We start from the raw sequence: 20282 nt of genomic DNA on the forward strand, positions 1-20282 counted from the left end.
GTTTGATCTGAGATATCAGAAGTCTGTCTCTTTCTAAGGTTACCAAGTGAATGTTTGTCTGCAGGGCAAGTAAGTTAAACACAGAAAACCATCATCATTAAACAGTATTCCTACTGTACTGAAAATTTCTTTCAATTCAAAATATACATTTCAAGAAGTGAGCTGTGAAGCATGGAGCAAATTGGCATCTGTTCAGGTGCAAGTGCAGCAGCCCTGGGAACCATCCCCTTGTCACCAGGGCTTCCTCATCTGCCCAGTGCTGGAGCTGGACCACATGATGCCTTCTGCCCGGCAAAAGTTATTACACCTTTTATTATTTAGTTATTTTTTGTTCTCCAACACTTAAAAATGTTAACTTTTCAAACATACAGAAAAGTTGGAAGTCATGTACAAGGAACACCCTTCTACCCACCAAGTAGAGTCTATAATTAACATTTTGCTATACTGGGTTTATCACATATCTAACCATCCCTCCATCCATCCTTCAACCCATCTTTTAAAATATATATTTCAAAACAAGTCGCAGACATCAGTATACATCCTCCTAAATATTTCAGCATGCATAGCATTAATGGGAGCTCAATTTTCTTTACATTTCTTTTTGGGGTTAAATCTTTTATTTTTAACATGAATGTTTTTCTTTCATAAAATTTATCATGGTTAGCAACTATATTGTCCTTGGTATGATTATTTGGCTGTTTGCCTCCTCCTTCAAGGCAACAGAGACTGTGCCATTTTGCTCACCAACGTATCCACAAGGCTCAATATACAGTATATTTGTTAGAGAACATATGGGAAGTCAGAAAGAAAGGAGTGGAAGACAGAGCTATAGAAATGGAAAGAGAAAGTAAACCATGGCCTCTTCAAACCAGTTTAAACATCTGCTATTATGACTGTTGTTGCTGCTGGGGTGATTTAAAGCCATTTTCGTAAATGGAGCAGGACATACGTGCTGAGGAAAGTACCATTTTACATCGGTTCAATTAAGAAAATAAAATGTACTGTGGGTATCTTTACTGGCGGTTCTACATATAAGTTCCCAGCGTTCCATTTATTTGGTAAGGAAACTTCAGTACCTCAGCTTGTAATTTAGACAGCACTCCTGCCCCACCTCCAGGCTTGAATCTTTGATAACCAACCTTTTCCTCAAGATGAAATTTCACATGAAAAACACTTGAGCCATGGTCCGGATATATTGACCTAAATGCAGATTGATTACAAACCTCCTATTTGACACATGAAAATAGAATCTCCCTCTTTCCTCAGCCATGGGGAACACCCCTTCCTACCAAGACTCTTCTTGGTCATTCCCCCAGTTCTTTTTGGTAATACCATCTGTAGATTGGGATTAGTCTTTGTGAGAGACTTGGACTTTTGTGGAACTGCCCCACCTCTGGAGCGTAAAGGAATTGTGTTGATCTTATCCCCAGTGTTTATAAAGGTGTCCAGTGTGATTCAAACCTCAAAGGTTTGAATTATTTTCTTAGACGACCTTAGCTACCTGACAACCGAGATTTTGCTTTCTTATCTTTCTTGTCTCAGGAGCATTTGACAACTTGCCTCATGTCATTGAGAGTTCATATGCCAGCCAACAGTGCCCAACCCCAGGATACACTACTCCTCAAAACTTTTTTCTGCTTGGTCAATCTGTCAGATTCTCCGAGCAGGTAATTGCAGACCTGACCTCATTTGAACGTCCTTGGGAAGACTTCAGCCTCAAAGGGCCATCCCGGTTCAAAGGCCAGGTTATAGAAATCTTCCACTAGGAAAGTCATTCCTTTGGGTTAAAGTGGTACTTTCCCAGTGTTCTGGTTCTGTGTTTCAAATTTAAGGGAGGGACGGGGCACGGAAGACACATTAAGACACCTCTGTGAGAATGTTTTCTTCAAAAGATTATCTGTGGCTCAGACAAGGCCCAGGGGAACTGTGAAAGCGCCGTGACCTTGGGGAGGAGGAGGAAGCGCAGAGAGATTCAGTGCCAGGGAAAGCAGGGGAGGACAAACTTTTATATCCTTTTCTGGGTTTTAAGCCACACGGTGTGTCGCAGATGATAAGATTTCAGATTTACTGCTCAGTGACTTCTCTTCGTGCTCCCTCGGCGCCCATCCTCCAATCTTCCCCCAGCCCTCCTTGCTTCTGCAGCCCCGCTCCGCTCTTCGACCCCCACTCTCTGGGAGGGCCCCGGCAGCGCGGTCCCGCAGCACCGACCTCCTTCTCGCCTCTCCACCGCGGCGCAGCCCCGCGTTTCGGCTCCGTGCATCCTCCAGTCCTCCGAGGGCGAGTGAAACAGAAGACTCCTCCACCATGGGATAAAATGCTTAATAACTCATCCTCAATTGTCACCCTCTAGCTTTTTCCTCTATGCCCAAGGCTTTTGGTCACCTCTGCATAAATAATGAGACTCAGAGCCCAGAACCTGAAAAACCAACCGCTGGTCAGTCCCGCTCGCTTCCCTGCCAATGAAAAGCCATCGTATTCCGGCGCAAACGCTCTGTGTCCTGCAGCCGGATCTCGGCCGACACAAGCCCGCGCCGCTGTCCCCTCGCGGGCCCGCGGGTCCCGTCACCTCGGGCCGCCCCCGCCTCCCTCCAAGGCCTGGGCCTCTCCCCGCCTCCCGCCGGCGGACCTCGCCGCCCCGCCTCCGGCTCCACCGCGGCCGCCATTGGTGCGGGCCCGCCCCAGGAGGGCCCCCATTGGCCGGGTGGGAAGTCATTCACCCAGCGCATTCCGCCGCCCGCAGGCTTGCGGGGAAACTTCCTTATTATTGTGACGCCGAAAACCGAGAAACCCCGAGCCGGGCCAGCTGGGCCGTCACAGTCGGAATCCCGGGGGGCGGTTCGGCGGCTGCTAAGGTGCGCGGGGCGGGGGCCGGGGTTCCAGGGAGGAGGGCGCGCGGCGCTGCGGCCGCCGCGTTGCGCGGGGCACGGCTGTCAGCGCGCGGCTCCTGGAGGGGCGGCTGTGGCTGCACGGCGATTCCCTCGACGACCTGGGGCCGGCGCGCGGGGAGGTCGGGGCGCGGCGCCTGCAGTGCCTGCGGGGCGCGGGCGGCGGGGTTGCGCCGGGGCGGGCGCGCTGGGCGCCCCTCGAACCCGCGTGCGTCTCCCTGGCGTTCCCGGGGCTCCCTCTCTGGCTAAAAAAAGCCCCCGCGCCCGGAAAGGCCGGAAGCAGCGTTAAAGATGGGAGCGCCCCCCACCCCTCCTCGCTGCCCGCAGACCAGGAGGAATTGCGACGCAGAAAGTCAAAAAGAAGATCCTCCCCTTCCTCCTCGCCTGCCCCCATTTAAATCCCGGGGCTCCGGTGACACCCTCGCGGTGAGGGGCGCGGACGCTGCCCTGCGAAATGCGAGCCGGCGAGGCCTCCGCGTTTTGAGGAACCCCGGGGGCCGCGAGGAGTGTGCGGTGACAGCGCTGCTGGGGCCGCGGCGCCCGGCACCATCCACCTGGCGGAGGCCGTGCCCGGCTCGCCTGGCCCCAGTCCACTCCTGGGCGGAGCCGGGGCGAGGGTGTGTGCGGACACGTGTGTGTGCGTGTGTGTGTGTGCCGACACGTAAGTGCGCGGATGGGCGCGGGGGTGTCAGGAGCTGGGACGTTCGGGGGCAGGTGGCACTTAGAGTCATTTGTAAATGTGTGGAGTGGGCGAACCAGGACAACTGACAGAGAGGAGCGTGTAACCTGAAACAGATGAGCCGGGAAGTGCTGTCGAGACAGCACCTAAAGCAGCGGTGCATTGATTCTGGGTGTGCACCGTCGGCTCCGGGGAATACGTATTTGAAGTTTGCTTTTGATATGTGACTGTTTCTTGCTGTTTTCTGATTACGTTTTGCTTTAGCTTTTAAATCAGCCCCGTTAGGAAGTGCCTTAAATTCAGAGCTAAGCCTTCCAGGATTTTGCTTGCATTCATTACACACGGAATGTGTTAGGAAAGACGATTCAAGAGCCCTCTTCCATTTTTCTGTCTTCTGGCTCTTTCCACAAATAGGAAGCTATTTCTATAACCTTTCATTTGATGATTTGATAACATCGAGTGAGCTGATTTTTAACTCCAGACTGAGGAGAAAGAAAAGTGAGAGAGAGTGAGAGAGAGAGGGGGAGAGAGAGAGGGAGGGAGGGAGGGAGGGAGAAAGGGCTGTCTTGTTTTAGTAGGCTGGTTACTGTGAGGCCTGAGCTTTTTGTACTGTCCTTTGCCCTGGGTGGACGGGAATAACACTATAAATCAGAAAAGGGGAGTAATATATTCAACCCCCTTTTAAACCAAAATAGATGAATTACACAGCATTGTCTGACCACATTGAGACTAAGAACCTTCTGGAGAAAGTATGCAGGAATCAAGGAGGAAGGTTTGAAACCTCTTTGGCAGAACTCCTCCTTTGACATGAAAAAAAAGAAACACGGTGGGTTAGCATGCAGTTTTACTTGTTCTGTAAATACTTGGGTTTTTATTTTTGAAAAAAGAAACAGATTCCAAAATGTTCCAAATTGTGGTTGGAGCCATTGGTTATAGCATTTCATTCTGAGTAACGAATTTAAATTTCTTAAGATTTGCATAATAATTTAAACCATTTTTTAAAAACACAATGAATGTTGCACCCCTACTGGAGATACAAGATAGTTTTGCTTCAGTTTCAGAAATAAAAGTAATATTCTCCAAATTGAATGGGATTTTCTTCATAATAACATAGAAATAAAGTTATGATGATATCTTAAAATCATGAGGTACTTTTTCTTTTGAGAGACTTAAGGCGCCTCTCAGATAGTCTCATCTTGTTTTGCATGAAAGAGGATGTGGTGATGAGAAGGAAGAAAGATAGAGAAGGTCTTCAAAACAGTTGTGGCATATAAGTTATAGTGTGGGTGGTACATGGCAAAATGAAGGAAAATAGACAAAATTGAATTATTTTTCAGAAATTTCTCTTTTTAATCTAAATGAGAGAGTTAAAAATAATTTTATTTTTACTTTTATATCTACTACAAATGCCAGAAATTTTTTAAGGTGCTGTGTCTCTAGTTCACTTTTAGAGGTGACATCTTCGTAGTTGTTTAGAGGTTATCTTATTGGTATTTAACCTAACTCCAGTCTTGGGAACAATATTTGGGGACTATTTAAGCTTGCATAATTTAAAGATATTAGTATTTTCAGAAGTTTACTTCTCAGTTTGTTTTCAATAACATGAAGGCACTTTGTCGAGTTCTGTACTAATGTTAATTATTGTTTGTTTCCCTTGCAGATCTGCAGGGTGAAGTGGAACCATTCTGTTGTCTAGTCCAAATGCCAAGTGGGTGACCTGTGGTGAGTTACTTAATTTCTCTGAAGCTCAGTTCCCTCATCTCATACATGGAGATAATATTTAAGTCACAGAATTGATAAGGGGTTAAACAAGATAATCCATGCAAAGGACTTAGGTTAGTATAGCTGTCTAGAGAGAGACCTTAACAAATCCTTACTGACTGCCTTCTGCTGTGATGTAGTGAAGATAACAAGGTGAGCCCAGGAGGTAGGAGACCTAGTTTCCTGTCTCTGCTTCAGCTACTTACTTCTCAGAGGACCTAAGTTACTTGGCCTCGGAAGGCTTCAGCTGCCATTAAAATGAGGTTAGGAATGTAAGTTTCTTGCCTAGAGGTTGGATCAAATGGACTTTTAAGGTCTCTTTAATAAGATGGTCCCTTTGATGATATAACTCAGCCCCCTTTAGACATTTGCTGCATGTAGAAATATACTTGCTGGTGTCAGGGGCATGTGTTTCTGAGTGTGAACCAGTAAATGAACTAGTTTTATTATAAGTCGGTGGACATGAAGGAAAGTCTGGCTAACTCTAAGATTGCTTCACTCACCGCTCCTCTGGCTAACCTAGGTTCTAGTTTCCTGTAGACATCACCAGTGATTCAGCTAGTATGAGCTCACTTACTGTGTGCAACATCTACTTTAAACGTTTATTTGCAAAGTTGGAGAAGGGATGTAGCTTGACTTCGTTTTATTTGAGAGATGGTATAGCATCATGTTTAAGAGCATGGACTTTGGAGTCTAGTCGATGAGATTCGAATCCTGCCTTTGCCACTTACTAAGTTTCCATTTCACCTACTTATTTACATGTTCTTGGGCAAGTGACTTAACCTTGCTAAGCCTCAAGGTTATTGTAAGGGGTAAATTAAATAATTTATGTAAAGTTTTTAGCACAGACTCAAATGCACAGTAGGTTTGTCGTAATAGTAACTTACTTTTTCTTTATTCAACAAGTATTTTTTGAGTCCCTGCTATGTGCCAGACCCTATTCTAGTCTCTAGGGATAGAAAAATGAACAACAGAGGCTTAGTCCCTCCTTCGTGGAGCTTACATTCTCAATTCTAGCATTGAGAAACACTGCTAGTTAATGACAGCTTTGATTGTAAAAGGACTTCTACATTCAGATCTGCTAAAATGTGATAAGGGGAGAGTGCATTTTAGAATGGAGAAAATACATTATTATTTTTTGTTACTGCATAGAGAATGTTTATCTAACATTACCTGGAAAACAAAACTGTTAACAAATTTAGATTGTGGGAATTTTGGTTTTCGTGGATTTGGGTTCAGCTCACTAGGTACTTACCAACATCTGCTGTGCTCCTACTATGCTGAGAATTGGAGATACAAGGATGAGTAAAACTCAGTCCCCTATGTGGAGAAGCTCCCAGTCTGCGCATGGACGGGGAATTGGTGGATGAGATGCAAGAAGCAGGGATCCTACCTCAATAGTACTTTTCGTTTTCTTTTCTTGTGAAGTATTTGTAAGCATAAAATAAAATATGTAATATATCTGCTAAGAAACAATGAAAGGACAGAAGCAGAACATCAGCCATGCTATCGAAGCTCACTTTGTGCTCCTTCCAGATTGTACTCCCCATCTCTACTGCCCCCATAATCATTACCTTGTATTTTGTATTGATCATTTTTTTGCCTTTCTTCATAGCTTTCCCATCACTAATGTTTTTATCTCCAAATACTTGCTATACTTGTGTTTGGACTTTGTAAAAATGCATCATACCCTGAATTCTTTGGTGACTTTTTCCCCACTTTTTTAAGACTTAGCTACACTGATGCTTGTACATGAAGTTCATTTATTTTTCACTGCTGTACAGTATTCTAGTTTATGCATGTGCTACAGTTTATCCATTTTTTTTGGGGATGAACGTTTGGATGGTTTTTGTTTTATGTATTTCAAACAATCCTGAAATGAACATTCTTGTGCATTTATGTTGGGGCATATATTCATGAGTTTCTTGCTGTGTTGTACAGTAAGATAGCCACTAGCCATATGTGACTTCTTACATTAAAATTAATTAAAATTAAATAAAATTAAAATTTCATTCCTCAGTTGCATTAGCCACATTTCAAGTACTCAGTAGCCACATGTGGCTAGTGGCTGCCATATTGGACAGTGCAGATATGTAACATTTCCATCATCACAGAAAGTTCTCAGTTTCGGGTTTTACCCATCTTTGTATCTCCAGTTCTCAGCATAGTGCAGGAGCACCCTAGATGCTTGATAAGCTGGACAGTACTGGTCATATGTCTGGGAGTGAAATTACTGGGCTATGGGGTAGTCACATCTTCATCTTCACTAGATGATGCCCACTTGTTTTCCAAAGTGGCTACACCAGTTTACACTGCCACCAGCTGTGTGTAAGAGTCTGGGTTGCTCTATGCCCCTGACTTGGCACTGTCAGACTTTTCAGTTCTTGCCAGTCTGGTCAGACGTCTTTTGAAGGCGGCCCAGAGCTTATGCAGACAGCAGAGAGATGATTCTTTTGTTTCAAAAAGCCCAGCACCAGGCAGTGAAGAAGACACCACCTGTAGGGGGATCATCAGGGGAGGGGTGGGAATGTGTTGTGTGTTGGCTAAAAGGATCAGAGGACCAAAGACTGGTTGAAGTGAAGGAGAGAGAGAAAACAGCAAGGAGTGGGTTCACATTGTTCAAACCTTCTCTTTGCCTTCTGTGCCATTTCTGCCTATGTTAGTAAAATTTTTGACAATAAAGCATATCATTATAATGAATCTTCTTTGTTACTGGAGTTAATTCTGCATTTGAGTTTTGGCTCCATATTTATTTAAAGCTTGGATTTGCAGAGCACTGAAGCCTTGGACGTTGCCTTTGCCTGCTGTTGAAAAAGACTCTCCTTTCCCCAGACACCATTCAGGTAATGGCTTCTAAGCTTATTTGAAAGGAAGCTTATTCCTATTATGAATGAGATTCAAAGTCCTGCCTGAGTGTTACTTAGGTTTCAGTGACTTTCAAACAAAGGAGTAAGAATCTGTTGTTAGGCACTGTGTGCACGGTCTGATTAATAAGACAGAATTTAGGAACTACAGCTTGTCTTTTAGCATTCAACTCACTAGGACTGATAAAAAGAGATTTATCTACCCCCTTGCCCTCCCGAGAATTTAAAAGAAAATACATACAAAACACTTTCTCCTAGCACCCTCAAGTCCCCTTCGTGACAGTTGTGACACACGGCGGTAGTGCTGCTGTGCTGTAGTGTGGGTTTGGTGGAGCATAGCTGGTGCTAACCACAGGAAGAAAGGAGGCACCCCTAGCCTCTGTTGGGAACCATCCTGTTTGCTGAGGTCTCTGAGAAGAGCACTGGGAGGAGGAGTAACAGCGACGATAGCAGCTGGCATTCGTTGGTCACTTATACCGTATGCTGGACACCATGCTGAGCGCTCTTTACGTGTGTTCTGTCATTAGTCCTTACAACAACCCTGTCAGTCTTCTCCCCACTGTAGAGACAGGAAACAGGCGTAGAGTGGTTAAAACCTTCCCCAAGGTTTCACAGCTCGCCTGTGGTTAATTCAGGGCTTGAACTTTAGTCCTTTTGACCCTTAAGCTCTGCTAAGATTATCCTGAATCTTTTACCAAAAATAGATGAGGAGGAGGACTGGGAAAAGTATCAGGTGTGACGTTGAGGGAACAGAATGTCCATCTTTCTTCTTTTTGTTTTCTGATGGGGAAATAAGAGGCAGGAAATCGAGGGGCTGGGACTGAGGTGGTTTGGGACAGCCAGAATTGCTGGTTTAGGTGCTGAGCTGGAGTGTAGTCCTGTATTCTCGTGTAGCACCTTTCATTCTTGCGTGTTTTGAAGGGAAATAAAAGGTGCTACTCCTCTAGAAGTGAGAGCGAGACAGTGAATGAGGAAAAATGGGTGGGAAGACAGGGAGATCAGAATGCCAACTGATGAAGAACATTGCTGAAGCTAGACCCTTAAATTCGTGGACATCATTAGCTACTAGATTTGGGGGTTCCACCAGAGGGTACTTTTCAGTGAAAGCTATGTTAACGGCTGGCTTCTCTTCAGTGCACTGAACTTCTCTCCTGAAAGCTAGATGATTTCAGTGCCTCCTGCTGTAGTCTTGGCAGAGCATCATTATGACCTAGACCGTATTTCCAGTTAGGGATAATAATCCATTCATAGGAATACATCTTATTTGTGGTTGCTATTTAATTGCTTCTCTAAGTAGTTTTTATTTGACTACTTGAAGATTTTATTACTATAACTCAGGTGGGGAGGATTTTGAACAATAGTTCTGTTTATCTTTTTTCGTAAATGGTTTCTACTGGTTAATCGGGAATGAGGCCATCCTCCAGGCTGCTTCACCAGGCTTGCAGTTGGCCAAAGCACCCAGAGTTCAGCTGACTCTCAAAGACTGACTCATGCTCAACCGACTTAAAAGAAGGTGATAGATCCAGGATGCCAAATTAATAATGAGAAGTAGAAATGCCAAGAAGGCTGGGATGCTTTGGTCAACTGGTCACAGTGTTCTTTCTCTGTAGTAGGATCTGCCTTGGAAACCAGGTTATTTAAAGTTGCTTATTAATCATGGAATCTAAGCAAGGCTAGTGGCTGAGTGAATTTAATGACTAGTATTATGGAGTCTGACCTGCGTATCTCCACTATTGGGCAATAATTACTTAGTAGATCAAATAGTCAGTTTGGCTGATCACGGTATCCTTTCTCTCTGGACAGTGCTGGAGATGTTGGGAAGTTCTGACCCTTTGCTGTCCATTTTCTAGGCTCCTTATTATATATAGCATACTGGTCAAGGGCACATAGTCCAGGCTACAATCCCAGCTCTGCCACTACCTAGTTGTGTGATTTAGTCAAGTCACTTCAGCACTCTCTGTCTCACTTTTTTTTCCTTTTCTTCATCCCTTTTTTTTTCAGTTTCACTTTTTTCATCTGTAAATTAGAGATGATAAGAATAGTATCTACCTCACAGAAGATTAAATGATTTAATGTCTGTAAATCACATAGAAAAGTGCCACACTCAGAGTAAGCTCAAATTAAGTCTTACCTGCTATTATTATTAATAATGTAATTATTAATATTATCAGTCAGGAGTTTTTTTTATTTCAAATGACAGAAATGTAATTCAAACAATCTTTTTTTTTTTCCTCTGGTGAGGAGGATTGGCCCTGAGCTAACACCTGTTGCCAATCTTTCTCTTTTTGCTTGAGAAAGAGTGGCCTGAGCTAACATCTGTGCCCATCTTCCTCTACTTTGTATGTGGGTTGCCGCCACAGCATGGCTTGATAAGTGCTGTAGGTCCTTGCCCGGGATCGGAATCTGCCAACCCCAGGCCACTAAAGCAGAGTGGCTGAACTTAATCACTATGCCACGGGGCCAGCCCCCCAAACAATCTTAAACAAACAAATAAACAAAAAAGGGACTTCTTAGATTTGTATATGGTTGATTCTCGTTATTCACGGTAGTTGTGCTCTGTAAAGTTGCTGTGAACACTGAATTAGTGAATACTGAGCCATGCTCCTGGGGAAATACATGGTTAGGTTCCTGCTGAGAGCCGCTGGTGAACAATTTATACCTAACCTTGTTTTATTGTGTTTCCGTTTAGACATGTTATTTGATGTGTATTTCTTACAAATGATGAATTGTATGCGATATTCCTTTATAATAAAACCCTAGTCAAGAAGGGTTTTTCACATTTTGCTGACCTTGGGTAACGTGACAGTAAATTAATTTGGCTTTCAGCCTGACAACAGTGCTGTCTACTACACACTATAATCAGTCATCATCTCATGAACCCACAGATTCAGCTGCTTTTCTTTCCATCTTTTCTAGAGCGTCATCATGTATTATAGATGTTACTTGAGCACTTTCCAGAGCAGCCACATGTACACATCAGTGAATTTCCTCTTACTTTTTTTTTAGATGTACCCTATTATTGATTCATGAACATTGAACTCACAGCCAACAGCACTATAACTCCTGCATGAACGAAGCTCATCTAACACATGTGTTTCTCTATAAGGCGCATCATAGCCTTGTGCTTAGGAACACTAGACGGCACTTCAGCTCTATGCTTGGGGGCCATTTTAAACAGCAAAATCACCAACAAAAGAATATAAAAATGTGAAAAACATGGCACTAAATAGACTGCAAAAAGACCACTTGGTTACAGTATGAGAGTTGAAACAAGAAGGCAGAACAGCATGTTGTTTGATTTCAGCTGGGAATGTCTGTGGATGGTGACTCAAATTTTTCACCTCTTTGCGCATGTCTGGAAATGACTGCAGAAATGCTCCAAGTATTGATTTTGGGGTTACAGATAAATTTCAGTGAGTAGGCAAATTCACAGAGTATGGAGTCCATGAATAATGAAGAACAACTGTACTTAGGAAGAGTGAAGGTGGTGGTGCTGATACCAGGCAAGAGCGGATCCAAGGCTCAGTCACATCATCGGGACTCTTTCTGTCTCTTATTTTTGATCCTCTGTGGCTCATAGCTTCATAATGACCTACAGGTGTCCTCTGTGTGGGAGGGGAGGTAGCTTTCAGCAGCCTCAGTTTTTCTTCAGAGGGGTAGCATTCTCTGATTGGCTTAGCATGGATCATGTGCTTTGGCTTAGGGGTGGCTCTCTGATTGGTTTGGCGTGGGTCATGTGCTTTGGCTTAGAGGTGGCATTCTCTGATTGGCTTGGCGTGGGTCACGTGCTGTGGCTTAGGGGTGGCTCTCTGATTGGCTTGGTGTGGGTCATGTGCTTTGGCTTAGGGGTGGCTCTCTGATTGGCTTGGTGTGGGTCATGTGCTTTGGCTTAGGGGTGGCTCTCTGATTGGCTTGGCGTGGGGTCATGGGCTGTGGCTTAGGGGTGGCTCTCTGATTGGCTTGGTGTGGGTCATGTGCTGTGGCTTAGGGGTGGCATCCTCTGATTGGCTTGGCCAGGGTCATGCCCACTCTTGTGCAAGAGGGGGTTGAGTTTGTTACCAGATAAAGAGGGGCTTGGGCAGAGATATTAGACAGACAAAAAAGCAGTTGATAATACCCTTGAGGAACTTTTTTAAAATTAACCTTTATTTTTCAGAAAGGTTGCACCACAATGAGTTGTAGCTTTCTTTTACATCACTGCATTTCAGTCATGGTCTCCACCCCCCAACCGTTTATTGATGAGTAGTGTTCCATTGTATGACTATACTGCAGTCTGATTATCCATGCTCCTGTTCCTGGACATTTGGGTTGTTGCTATTTTTGTTTAGTATGAATAAAGCTGCTGTGGGTATTGTTTATAGATCTTTGTGTAGACATACAATCATAGCTTCTTGATACCATATTTTTAGATACACTGTCCTTGGCTGCTGAAAGGGATGGCTTAATGCTACAGCTACCTAATCTCATTCATTATCTCTTAATTCTGACTAGTTTCACTCTCAACGGGCAACTTTATTTTCAAGTTTCCAGGACATCCTCTATTATATACTGACTACAATTTAGTGAGTCCACAAGTACTTTTTGTGTTCTTGCTCCTGTAGGTGACATATAAATCTACTTAGGTGGCAGTGTAGCCCAGTGGATAAGAGTGTGGACATTGGCATCAGGCCTAGATTCATAGCCTGGTTCTGATTCCTTATAGTAGTGTGACCTTGGGCATGCTTCTTAATCTGTCTGAGCCTTGCTTTATCTGAAAATGAGGCTAAAAATAGTACTCATGGTTAGGGTTGTTGTGAAGATGAAATGAGATAATGATATAAAATGGTTAATGGCACAGTGACTGCTGTATAGTAAGCACTATGATGTTGCTTATATAATTATTGGTAGGCGAGATGAGACAAACTCATGGAACATTAAAAATGAAGAAAGACGTTAGTGTGAATACAGCAGTTTAGCAAATTGGGAAAATTAAATTATGAAAAGATTATGTGATCTTGCTGGTCTTTTTAAATGTATATCCAACTCCCGCCTCCAGTTGGCATTTTATCTCTCCTTTCTTTACGGTTAACTCAAAGGATAACATTTAAGGTTAATATTTTTTTAGTTCTAGAGTCTAGACAAGGAACAAAAATCTCGAGAAGCAGCAGAACTTTCTGATTAAGACAGCAAATTGAGATTTACTTTTATATTTTATTTTGGGTCTTTTCATGCCTTTCTTGAAGGCCTCAAGAGTTCAAAGAGTAAGGCAGATAGCATTACCATAGGTAGCCAAATAATATTCCATTGTATGGAAATACCACATTTTTCTTATCCATTCATTAATTGATGGACATTTGGCTTATTTCCACCTTTTGGTATTATGAATAATGCTGCTGTGAACATTTGTGTACAAGTTTTTGTGTGGATATATGTTTGCAGTCCTGTTGGGTATATACCTAGGAGTGAAATTGCTGGATCATATGGTCCCACTTCTGTTTAGCCTTTTGAGGAGCTACCAGACTGTTTTCCAAAGCACTTGCACCATGTTACATTCCCACCAGCAGTGTAGGATGGCCCCAGTTTCTCCACATCCTCACCAACACTTGTTATCTGTCCTTTTTGATTATAGCCATTCTAGTGGGTGTGAACTGGTAGAGAGAGATGAGATTTTGTTTTTGTTTGTATGAAAGGGAAGCGTGAATTTTTGAAAGATAGTGAAACTTTAGGCTAGAGTCAGCAGTAATCATCAATTGGCCAAAAGTTGATGGAGTACCTGCTAAATTGAAGAGGTATATGTTATACTATGGTCTCTGTTTAAGGTGATTAAAATCCAGCTGAGGAGTTAAGTTATAAGATACAGAGAAAGTCTCCAATTAGGGCAATATAGTAGATGTGTCAGAGAGCTGCAGGCTGACTCTGGCTGAGTGGTCCCCCGAGGCTCTCAGGTAGGAGGTGAAGCTGGACTCAGATCCTGAAGGATGTGTAAGAGGGAATGGCAGAGAAGATAACGTTTTTTTTTTTCCATTTCTCATTTCCATTTTGACTAGTGCGTTACTACTATCCATGCTAACAATAGGTTACCTAAAGGAGTTAATTAGTTCAAAAAAATTTTTTTTTTTTTGTGAGGAGATCAGCCTTGTGCTAACATCCGCCAATCCTCCTCTCTTTTTGCTGAGGAAGACTGGCCCTGGGCTAACATCCGTGCTCATCTTCCTCCACTTTATATGGGACGCCGCCACAGCATGGCTGCCGAGCAGTGCGTCGGTGCGTGCCCGGGATCCGAACCGGCGAACCCCGGGCCGCCACAGCAGAGCGCATGCACTTAACTGTTTGCTCCACCGGGCCGGCCCCAGTTCAAAATTTTTTAAAAAATTAAATAAGGAGAAAACTCAAAGGAAAAGTGCAACTAGGAAGGACAAGGTGAATTCATGAGGGTAATTTGAGAACCATTATTGCCATAATGGTTTGCAAAGATTGTTTTAGCAAGTCTCTTGGACTCAAGGTTTCTCATCAGTGATCTGAAAACCACATTCTGTTTGTGTCCACTATTCATTTACACAAACAAAATTTGTGTGGAAATGTTTTTTAAAACTCTTACTAAAACACAAATATGGCATTATTATTACAAAACTACTTTCAACAATATTAATATGTATTATTTTGGGATGCAGGGTATCTGAAGAATGTTAAGGGGAAGTTGTTTTTTTAAATTAATTACAGTTATTACTTAAAGTGATTTTCTCTGACCTATTTTTCTTTTTAACCTCTTTTACAAAACTCTCTTCTAGGCTACATGACTCCCTGAAGGATAAGAACAATGTTATGTTGGGGATATTGGTCTCTGGGCCAACCTGGAATCAGCACCAACCTGCAGGGGATTGTGGCCGAGCCACAGGTGTGTGGATTCATATCGGATAGAAGCGTCAAGGAAGTGGCCTGTGGAGGAAACCACTCCGTGTTCCTGCTGGAGGATGGAGAGGTTTACACGTGCGGTTTGAACACCAAGGGCCAGCTGGGCCATGAGAGGGAAGGAAACAAGCCAGGTGAGTGCACCTGGTCTGCCTTGATGGTCGGGGAGAAAGGCTGAGCAATGGGGAAGAGGTGGTCAAGGATTTCTTCACCGAGCATTGATCTTCCAGGGAGGCTCTTTGAACTGTTCAGGGATCCCTACTTTTTGGAATTTTGGTGTCTAATTCAAGCCTTTTGATGGAAAACCAGACTTTTCCTCTTTCATCTTATTAGGTAACGTGTAATATCAGTTACCAGGGGAGGGAAGTTGACTAGTTAGCTCAGAGTTAGAGAAATAGATTTTCCCCAGTAATTGAATGCTAAGACATTATGATTGTTTTTGTGACTAGGTAATCCTCAGACAATCAGTATCAGAAGCACCTTTCCCTAACTTTTCCTCCTAATTGCCTGTTCATTCATTTATTTCTACAACATGCTTTTGTTAAGCATTTTGGGCTAAGTAAGCACTGTGCTTGGTGTTGTGAGTAGAAAGATGAGTGAGAGAGAGTGATGATGTGGCTCCAGGGGTTCCCTGTGGAAGGATGTCTGAGGGAAGTTGAAGAATATGATGGGAGGAGAAGGGGAGGGGGGGATTCATCCTGCCTTTGGGGGTCGAGTAGGTTGCATGAGTAGCAAGTATGTTTGTGTGTGTGTGTGTATGAATGTGGCAGGAACAGCAAGCTTATTGCACACTGGAATGTTCCCAGTGATAAAGTCATGGGTATGAAGTGCAATCCTTGTTCAGAGAATGTCGAATAGTGAGGTAAGACTGGTGATGGAGGGTAATGAGAGAGGATAAGCTGGAAAGGTAGGGGGCTAATTACATTCCTTAAGTTTCAGTCTTTCATTTATTTATAACAGGTGCTGTGTATATGTAAATTCCATTGGTTTGAATTCTTTTCTTCCCACTTTTTCTCCCTAAGGAATCTAAGGTTGACCTTCAGTATATATGTAGCATGGACCTATGAGGTACTTTCTCAGTCTTGGATTTCAGCTGCATTTGGAGTAGTAGTGATGATTTTTAAATTCGTCTCCTTTTGGTGAGAAATGATAAGATAGGGTATTAAATTGTGGCCATTTTGATTTGTCACACTGACATGGGCATATGCCATTTTCTTTGTTACTTGCTATCTTTTTTATTCAATCCAAATCAAATCAAGGTACCGAAGCTTCATTAAAGAACAGCCTTGCTGTTTTTTCTAGAGGATATGACTCTTTTGTGTTCATTTAGGCAAGTCAGTTTGGCATCAGGGTGAGCTGGTTTTTTTCTGTGACACTGTCTCCTTCTTTTCTCATATTTATTCCCTCCCGTAGCAAGTGGCTGTGTTCCAGAGTTCCCCTGCCCAAATGTCAGTATTAATTTATAATCATTGATTTTTATGTTGACCATTGGATAAAGGGCTGCAAGCTGGTCTTGAGCAAAGTATGAAGTATGTGAAGTATGATTTGTGGTCTCCTTCCCTGTTCTTTGCCTCCAGATTCCCTCATGGGAGCCCTCCCTGAGACACCCCACCAGCCTGCTCACCTGGAACCCAGTGTTCCAGCCAGGGGATCCCTAACCTGTGCGCCCTGAACTCTGGGGATTTCAGGGAAGGGGTTTGTAGTGTGGCTTGTATGTACATCTTTATATGTACATAAGCCTGGGCCGGCCCCGTGGCTTAGCGGTTAAGTGCATGCGCTCCGCTGCTGGCGGCCTGGGTTCGGATCCCGGGCGCGCACCGATGCACTGCTTCTCCGGCCATGCTGAGGCCGCATGCCACATGCAGCAACTAGAGCGATGTGCACCTATGTCATACAACTATCTACTGGGGCTTGGAGAGAAAAAATAAATAAATAAAATTATGTACAATGTCCCTGATAGTGCAGGTCTTCGAATGTAAGTAGATCTTCTTCACTAAAATAAAAATTCAATTCAAAGTGCCGTTCATTCCAGTTAGTAAATCCTATTCATTATGTGTTTTACCAATTAATATAATACAAAAGTATAATATACAGCTATTATGGAGGTGGCAGGAAGGTTTTTGACTAGAAACGGCTTTCGTATTGGAGAAGGTTAAAACCCAAGGTCTTCTTTCCCTTCCTCCTGTTTAGACTCCCTTGTGTCTGACATGAAGCTCCTGCTCTTGCTGTTTCCCAGGTGCGAGCCAGTGTCTGACGGCTAGAGCCTACAGAGCAGTTAGAGGCCTGTCGTCGCCCCGCAGCGTGCTCCTTCCTGCAGGACTGAATACATTCCGCCAGGACTTAGGGACACTTAAGGCCCACTTCGCACCAATAATCCTTGAAGGGCTTGTACCCACCTGGCCAGCCTTTGAAGGGGGTATTTTGGGGACCAGGAGGAGACCTTTGCAGCACTCCTGCAGAGACACCATGGTTAGAGTGAACGCTGGAGGCAGACAAATCTACTGGAGGCTTTACTCCTCTCTGACTTGGGATTTCAGAGCCTCAGTTCCCTTTTCTGTAAAAGGAAGAGACTTCCTGTTGCAGTGTAGCTCTTGATGAAGTTGATTCAAATGGTAAAGGAGACTCCACAAAGCTACCTGTAGCCTGTGAAGGCCGCCGTCCTCCGGCCCTCATGTCTGTGTGCTCCGTGACTCTGCCTTCTGTCAGGCAGCCTCCCAGCAGAGCAGTCGCTCAGGTGTGCCTCACTGCACATGCTTGTCTTAGAACCTGGGGTGGCGGTGGCAAAGGAAACAAAACCTTGCAGTACAATGATAGCAAAGATCTGTGGAAGGCACCCTGGTGAACACATCTGAGTGCCGCCTGACACAGCTCCATAGAGCTCCTGGTGATGGTTCGTGGCCTCTGGGAGTGAGCAGTGTCGGAGCAGCCTCTCTGCTGCTGCCTGCACATTGGGTCAGGCCAGCGCCTCAGTCAGCAGGCAGCCGCTCCCCGTAGGCAAGCCTGAGTGATTGCAAGAAACTTGTGCTAGAGGTGTGCCAAGAAGGCTTTCGGATTCAACCACGGAATCCAGCCCATGCTTGTACTCTAAATTTGGAATAAGCAAGGCTCTAGTGTAAATTACAAGAGATTCCAGAAATTTCTGTGTTGGTTAAGCTTTTCCGTTAATTATAAACTCCATCGCTGCTGCAGAATAGTGCCTCTCTGAATGGAAAGATTATGTGGGTGGGCGCCTCCCTCTCTTCCTTTAACTTTCTCATTGGTAGGTGTGTTCTAAATCTGTGTACCATTGGGATTTATTTTTAATGAGTGGGAAAAAGAGAATGAGCTTGTTTTCCATATGTGCTTATTGAGAACTGTTAACTGGAGAGCCACTAGGCGTGGAGGGGAAGACAGTGACAGACAGACCCTGTGCCAGGTAGTCTCTGGTGGCCCTGCCCCACAGGACTGCTACCCTCAAATAACCCCTGTGGTATTTGGGGAGAGAGCTTGGTAGAAGGCCACCTCCCCGGAGAGGATGTTTCTGGGGACAATGGACAGATTTGTGATTTCCACTGGACGTCAGTCCCAGACCCAAGGACTTGGCAGTATGAAGGATTAGAAAGAGTGAGGGGAAAGAAAGGTGGAAGAGGTGGTGCTGTAGGGGATGCACCAGGATGAAGCTGTTCTGTTTGAACGTGTGCCTTGAGTCTGTCCTGCCAGTCATCAAATATCGGTTTATACACTTTGTCTCTAAAGGGCACAGCTGCGAGGTACACGGATTCATTTTTTCGGAGGCATCTTGTACCTGTGACGGAGCGGTGGTACGAGGCACTCCACGGTGATTTAAGGGTTGCTTCTTGTTTTCTTCCTTGAGAACATCTAATAGTTTCCTATGGCTTTTGCTGCTCCCGAGGCTGCTGTGCCTTCCTTACTCTCGTTTCTCTCCTTCTTAGCACTGGCCTTATGTATAACCAACTTGGTGGATGTCTCTGTGTGTGGTGGGCAGAGGATGATTCAAGGACACATCAGTACTGAAACTCCGGGTTGGGCCAGCCCAGGTATTTTCCCAGTGTGTCAGGCAGCCTCAGGTTCTAGCTTAGGTGTGTCCATGACTCATTTGTGCCTCGGGCAAGGGCACAGAGGCCTGTGATTCCCAGAAGCATATTTCATGGGCAGAATATCAAAGCCCCATCTACATTCAATGTCCAGCTTTTTTAAAAAAAGTGTTGGATTGTAACTGTTTTGCATATTCCTCTTCTGTGAGACTTTTCTCTCCTTCATTCTGTCCCTCACGTTGTGATATCAACCTTATCTCCCCCCAAATATCAGGGAAGTTTCAGCCATTAGGGCATTGTAGGATTATTGCTAACTAATTTCCTCATGTTTTTGCCCATGAATTCATCTCTGGATTTCCTAAGACATAGAGTTACAGAGCTACATTACAGAAAGGCTTGTGTGCCTCTTCATTTTTAATAAAGCAAGCAAACGAAACATCGGTTTTTTTCCAAATGATGATTTTTTTATAAGTGATCAATCTGTAACTGAACATTACGCAAATCTTGAAATATTTTGTTAAACTAAAATAGAGACTGGTTGCCCATAGGAAAAAATTAAAAAATTTTACCTCGATTCACTGTGCTTCTCTCATTCCTACCCCTGCCACATTGTCAGCACTGCTCTCCAGCTAACCGGACAGTTCCCCCTTCTCCATACATACCCTGATTTCCTGAATTGGGACTTTAGCATAAGCTAATCCTTGTGTTATTAGGGATGTCTGAATTTATGTAAACCTCCTCTAACCTTTCTGCCTATCTTGAGTAGGCAAGAACTGGGGAAGGTGCAGTTATTTAGTTTAATCTGATTTGACTATGGTCAGTTTTAAAAATTCTACGTAGACATTCCAGGAAACCTTTTCATGGCAAACCCCGAGGGTAACAATTTATAAGCAGACTCTTAACATTTCTGTGCAACCCTGTTTGATTCATATCTATGATTGGTTCCTTTTACTTCCTCCTAAGTTAGTTCTCTCTTCCAGGTAATTTAATCCAATTCGAATTCACATTTTGTATTCCATCTAAGCATTTCCATAATGCCCATCATATGTAACAGTTCTCCCGCTGTTTGATAAATAAGGTTTATAAAGCAGAACATCTCAAAAAGCGTCAATTCCCAGAGCTGTGGTTGCTGCTACCCCTGTAGAAGTAACACTTGCAACTAGCTTATCAG

At 44.0% G+C, this 20282-nt stretch overlaps 1 protein-coding gene across 9 annotated transcripts in view; it reads left to right on the forward strand.

The window, feature by feature from the left end:
• Positions 1–2753: 2753 nt before the first annotated feature.
• HERC3 (HECT and RLD domain containing E3 ubiquitin protein ligase 3) overlaps positions 2754–20282 on the forward strand; it is a 103067-nt gene continuing 85538 nt past the window's right edge. For 4 of the 9 annotated variants that reach the window (XR_009221010.1, XM_058547495.1, XM_058547496.1 and 1 more), the window contains exons 1-3: positions 2754–2852; positions 5225–5286; positions 14957–15211. Coding sequence is in view for 8 of the 9 variants with exons in the window: in XM_058547495.1 (XP_058403478.1) it covers positions 14986–15211 (226 nt within the window). In the remaining variant the exon portion in view is untranslated. Of the gene's footprint in view, positions 2853–4259; positions 4391–5224; positions 5287–8084; positions 8169–14956; positions 15212–20282 lie in introns of those variants that run through there. The other 5 variants (XM_058547490.1, XM_058547494.1, XM_058547493.1 and 2 more) reach the window with 4 other exon arrangements.

The sequence above is a fragment of the Diceros bicornis genome, chromosome 8, assembly GCF_020826845.1.
Source record: "Diceros bicornis minor isolate mBicDic1 chromosome 8, mDicBic1.mat.cur, whole genome shotgun sequence".
Classification (NCBI taxonomy): Eukaryota; Metazoa; Chordata; class Mammalia; order Perissodactyla; family Rhinocerotidae; genus Diceros; species Diceros bicornis.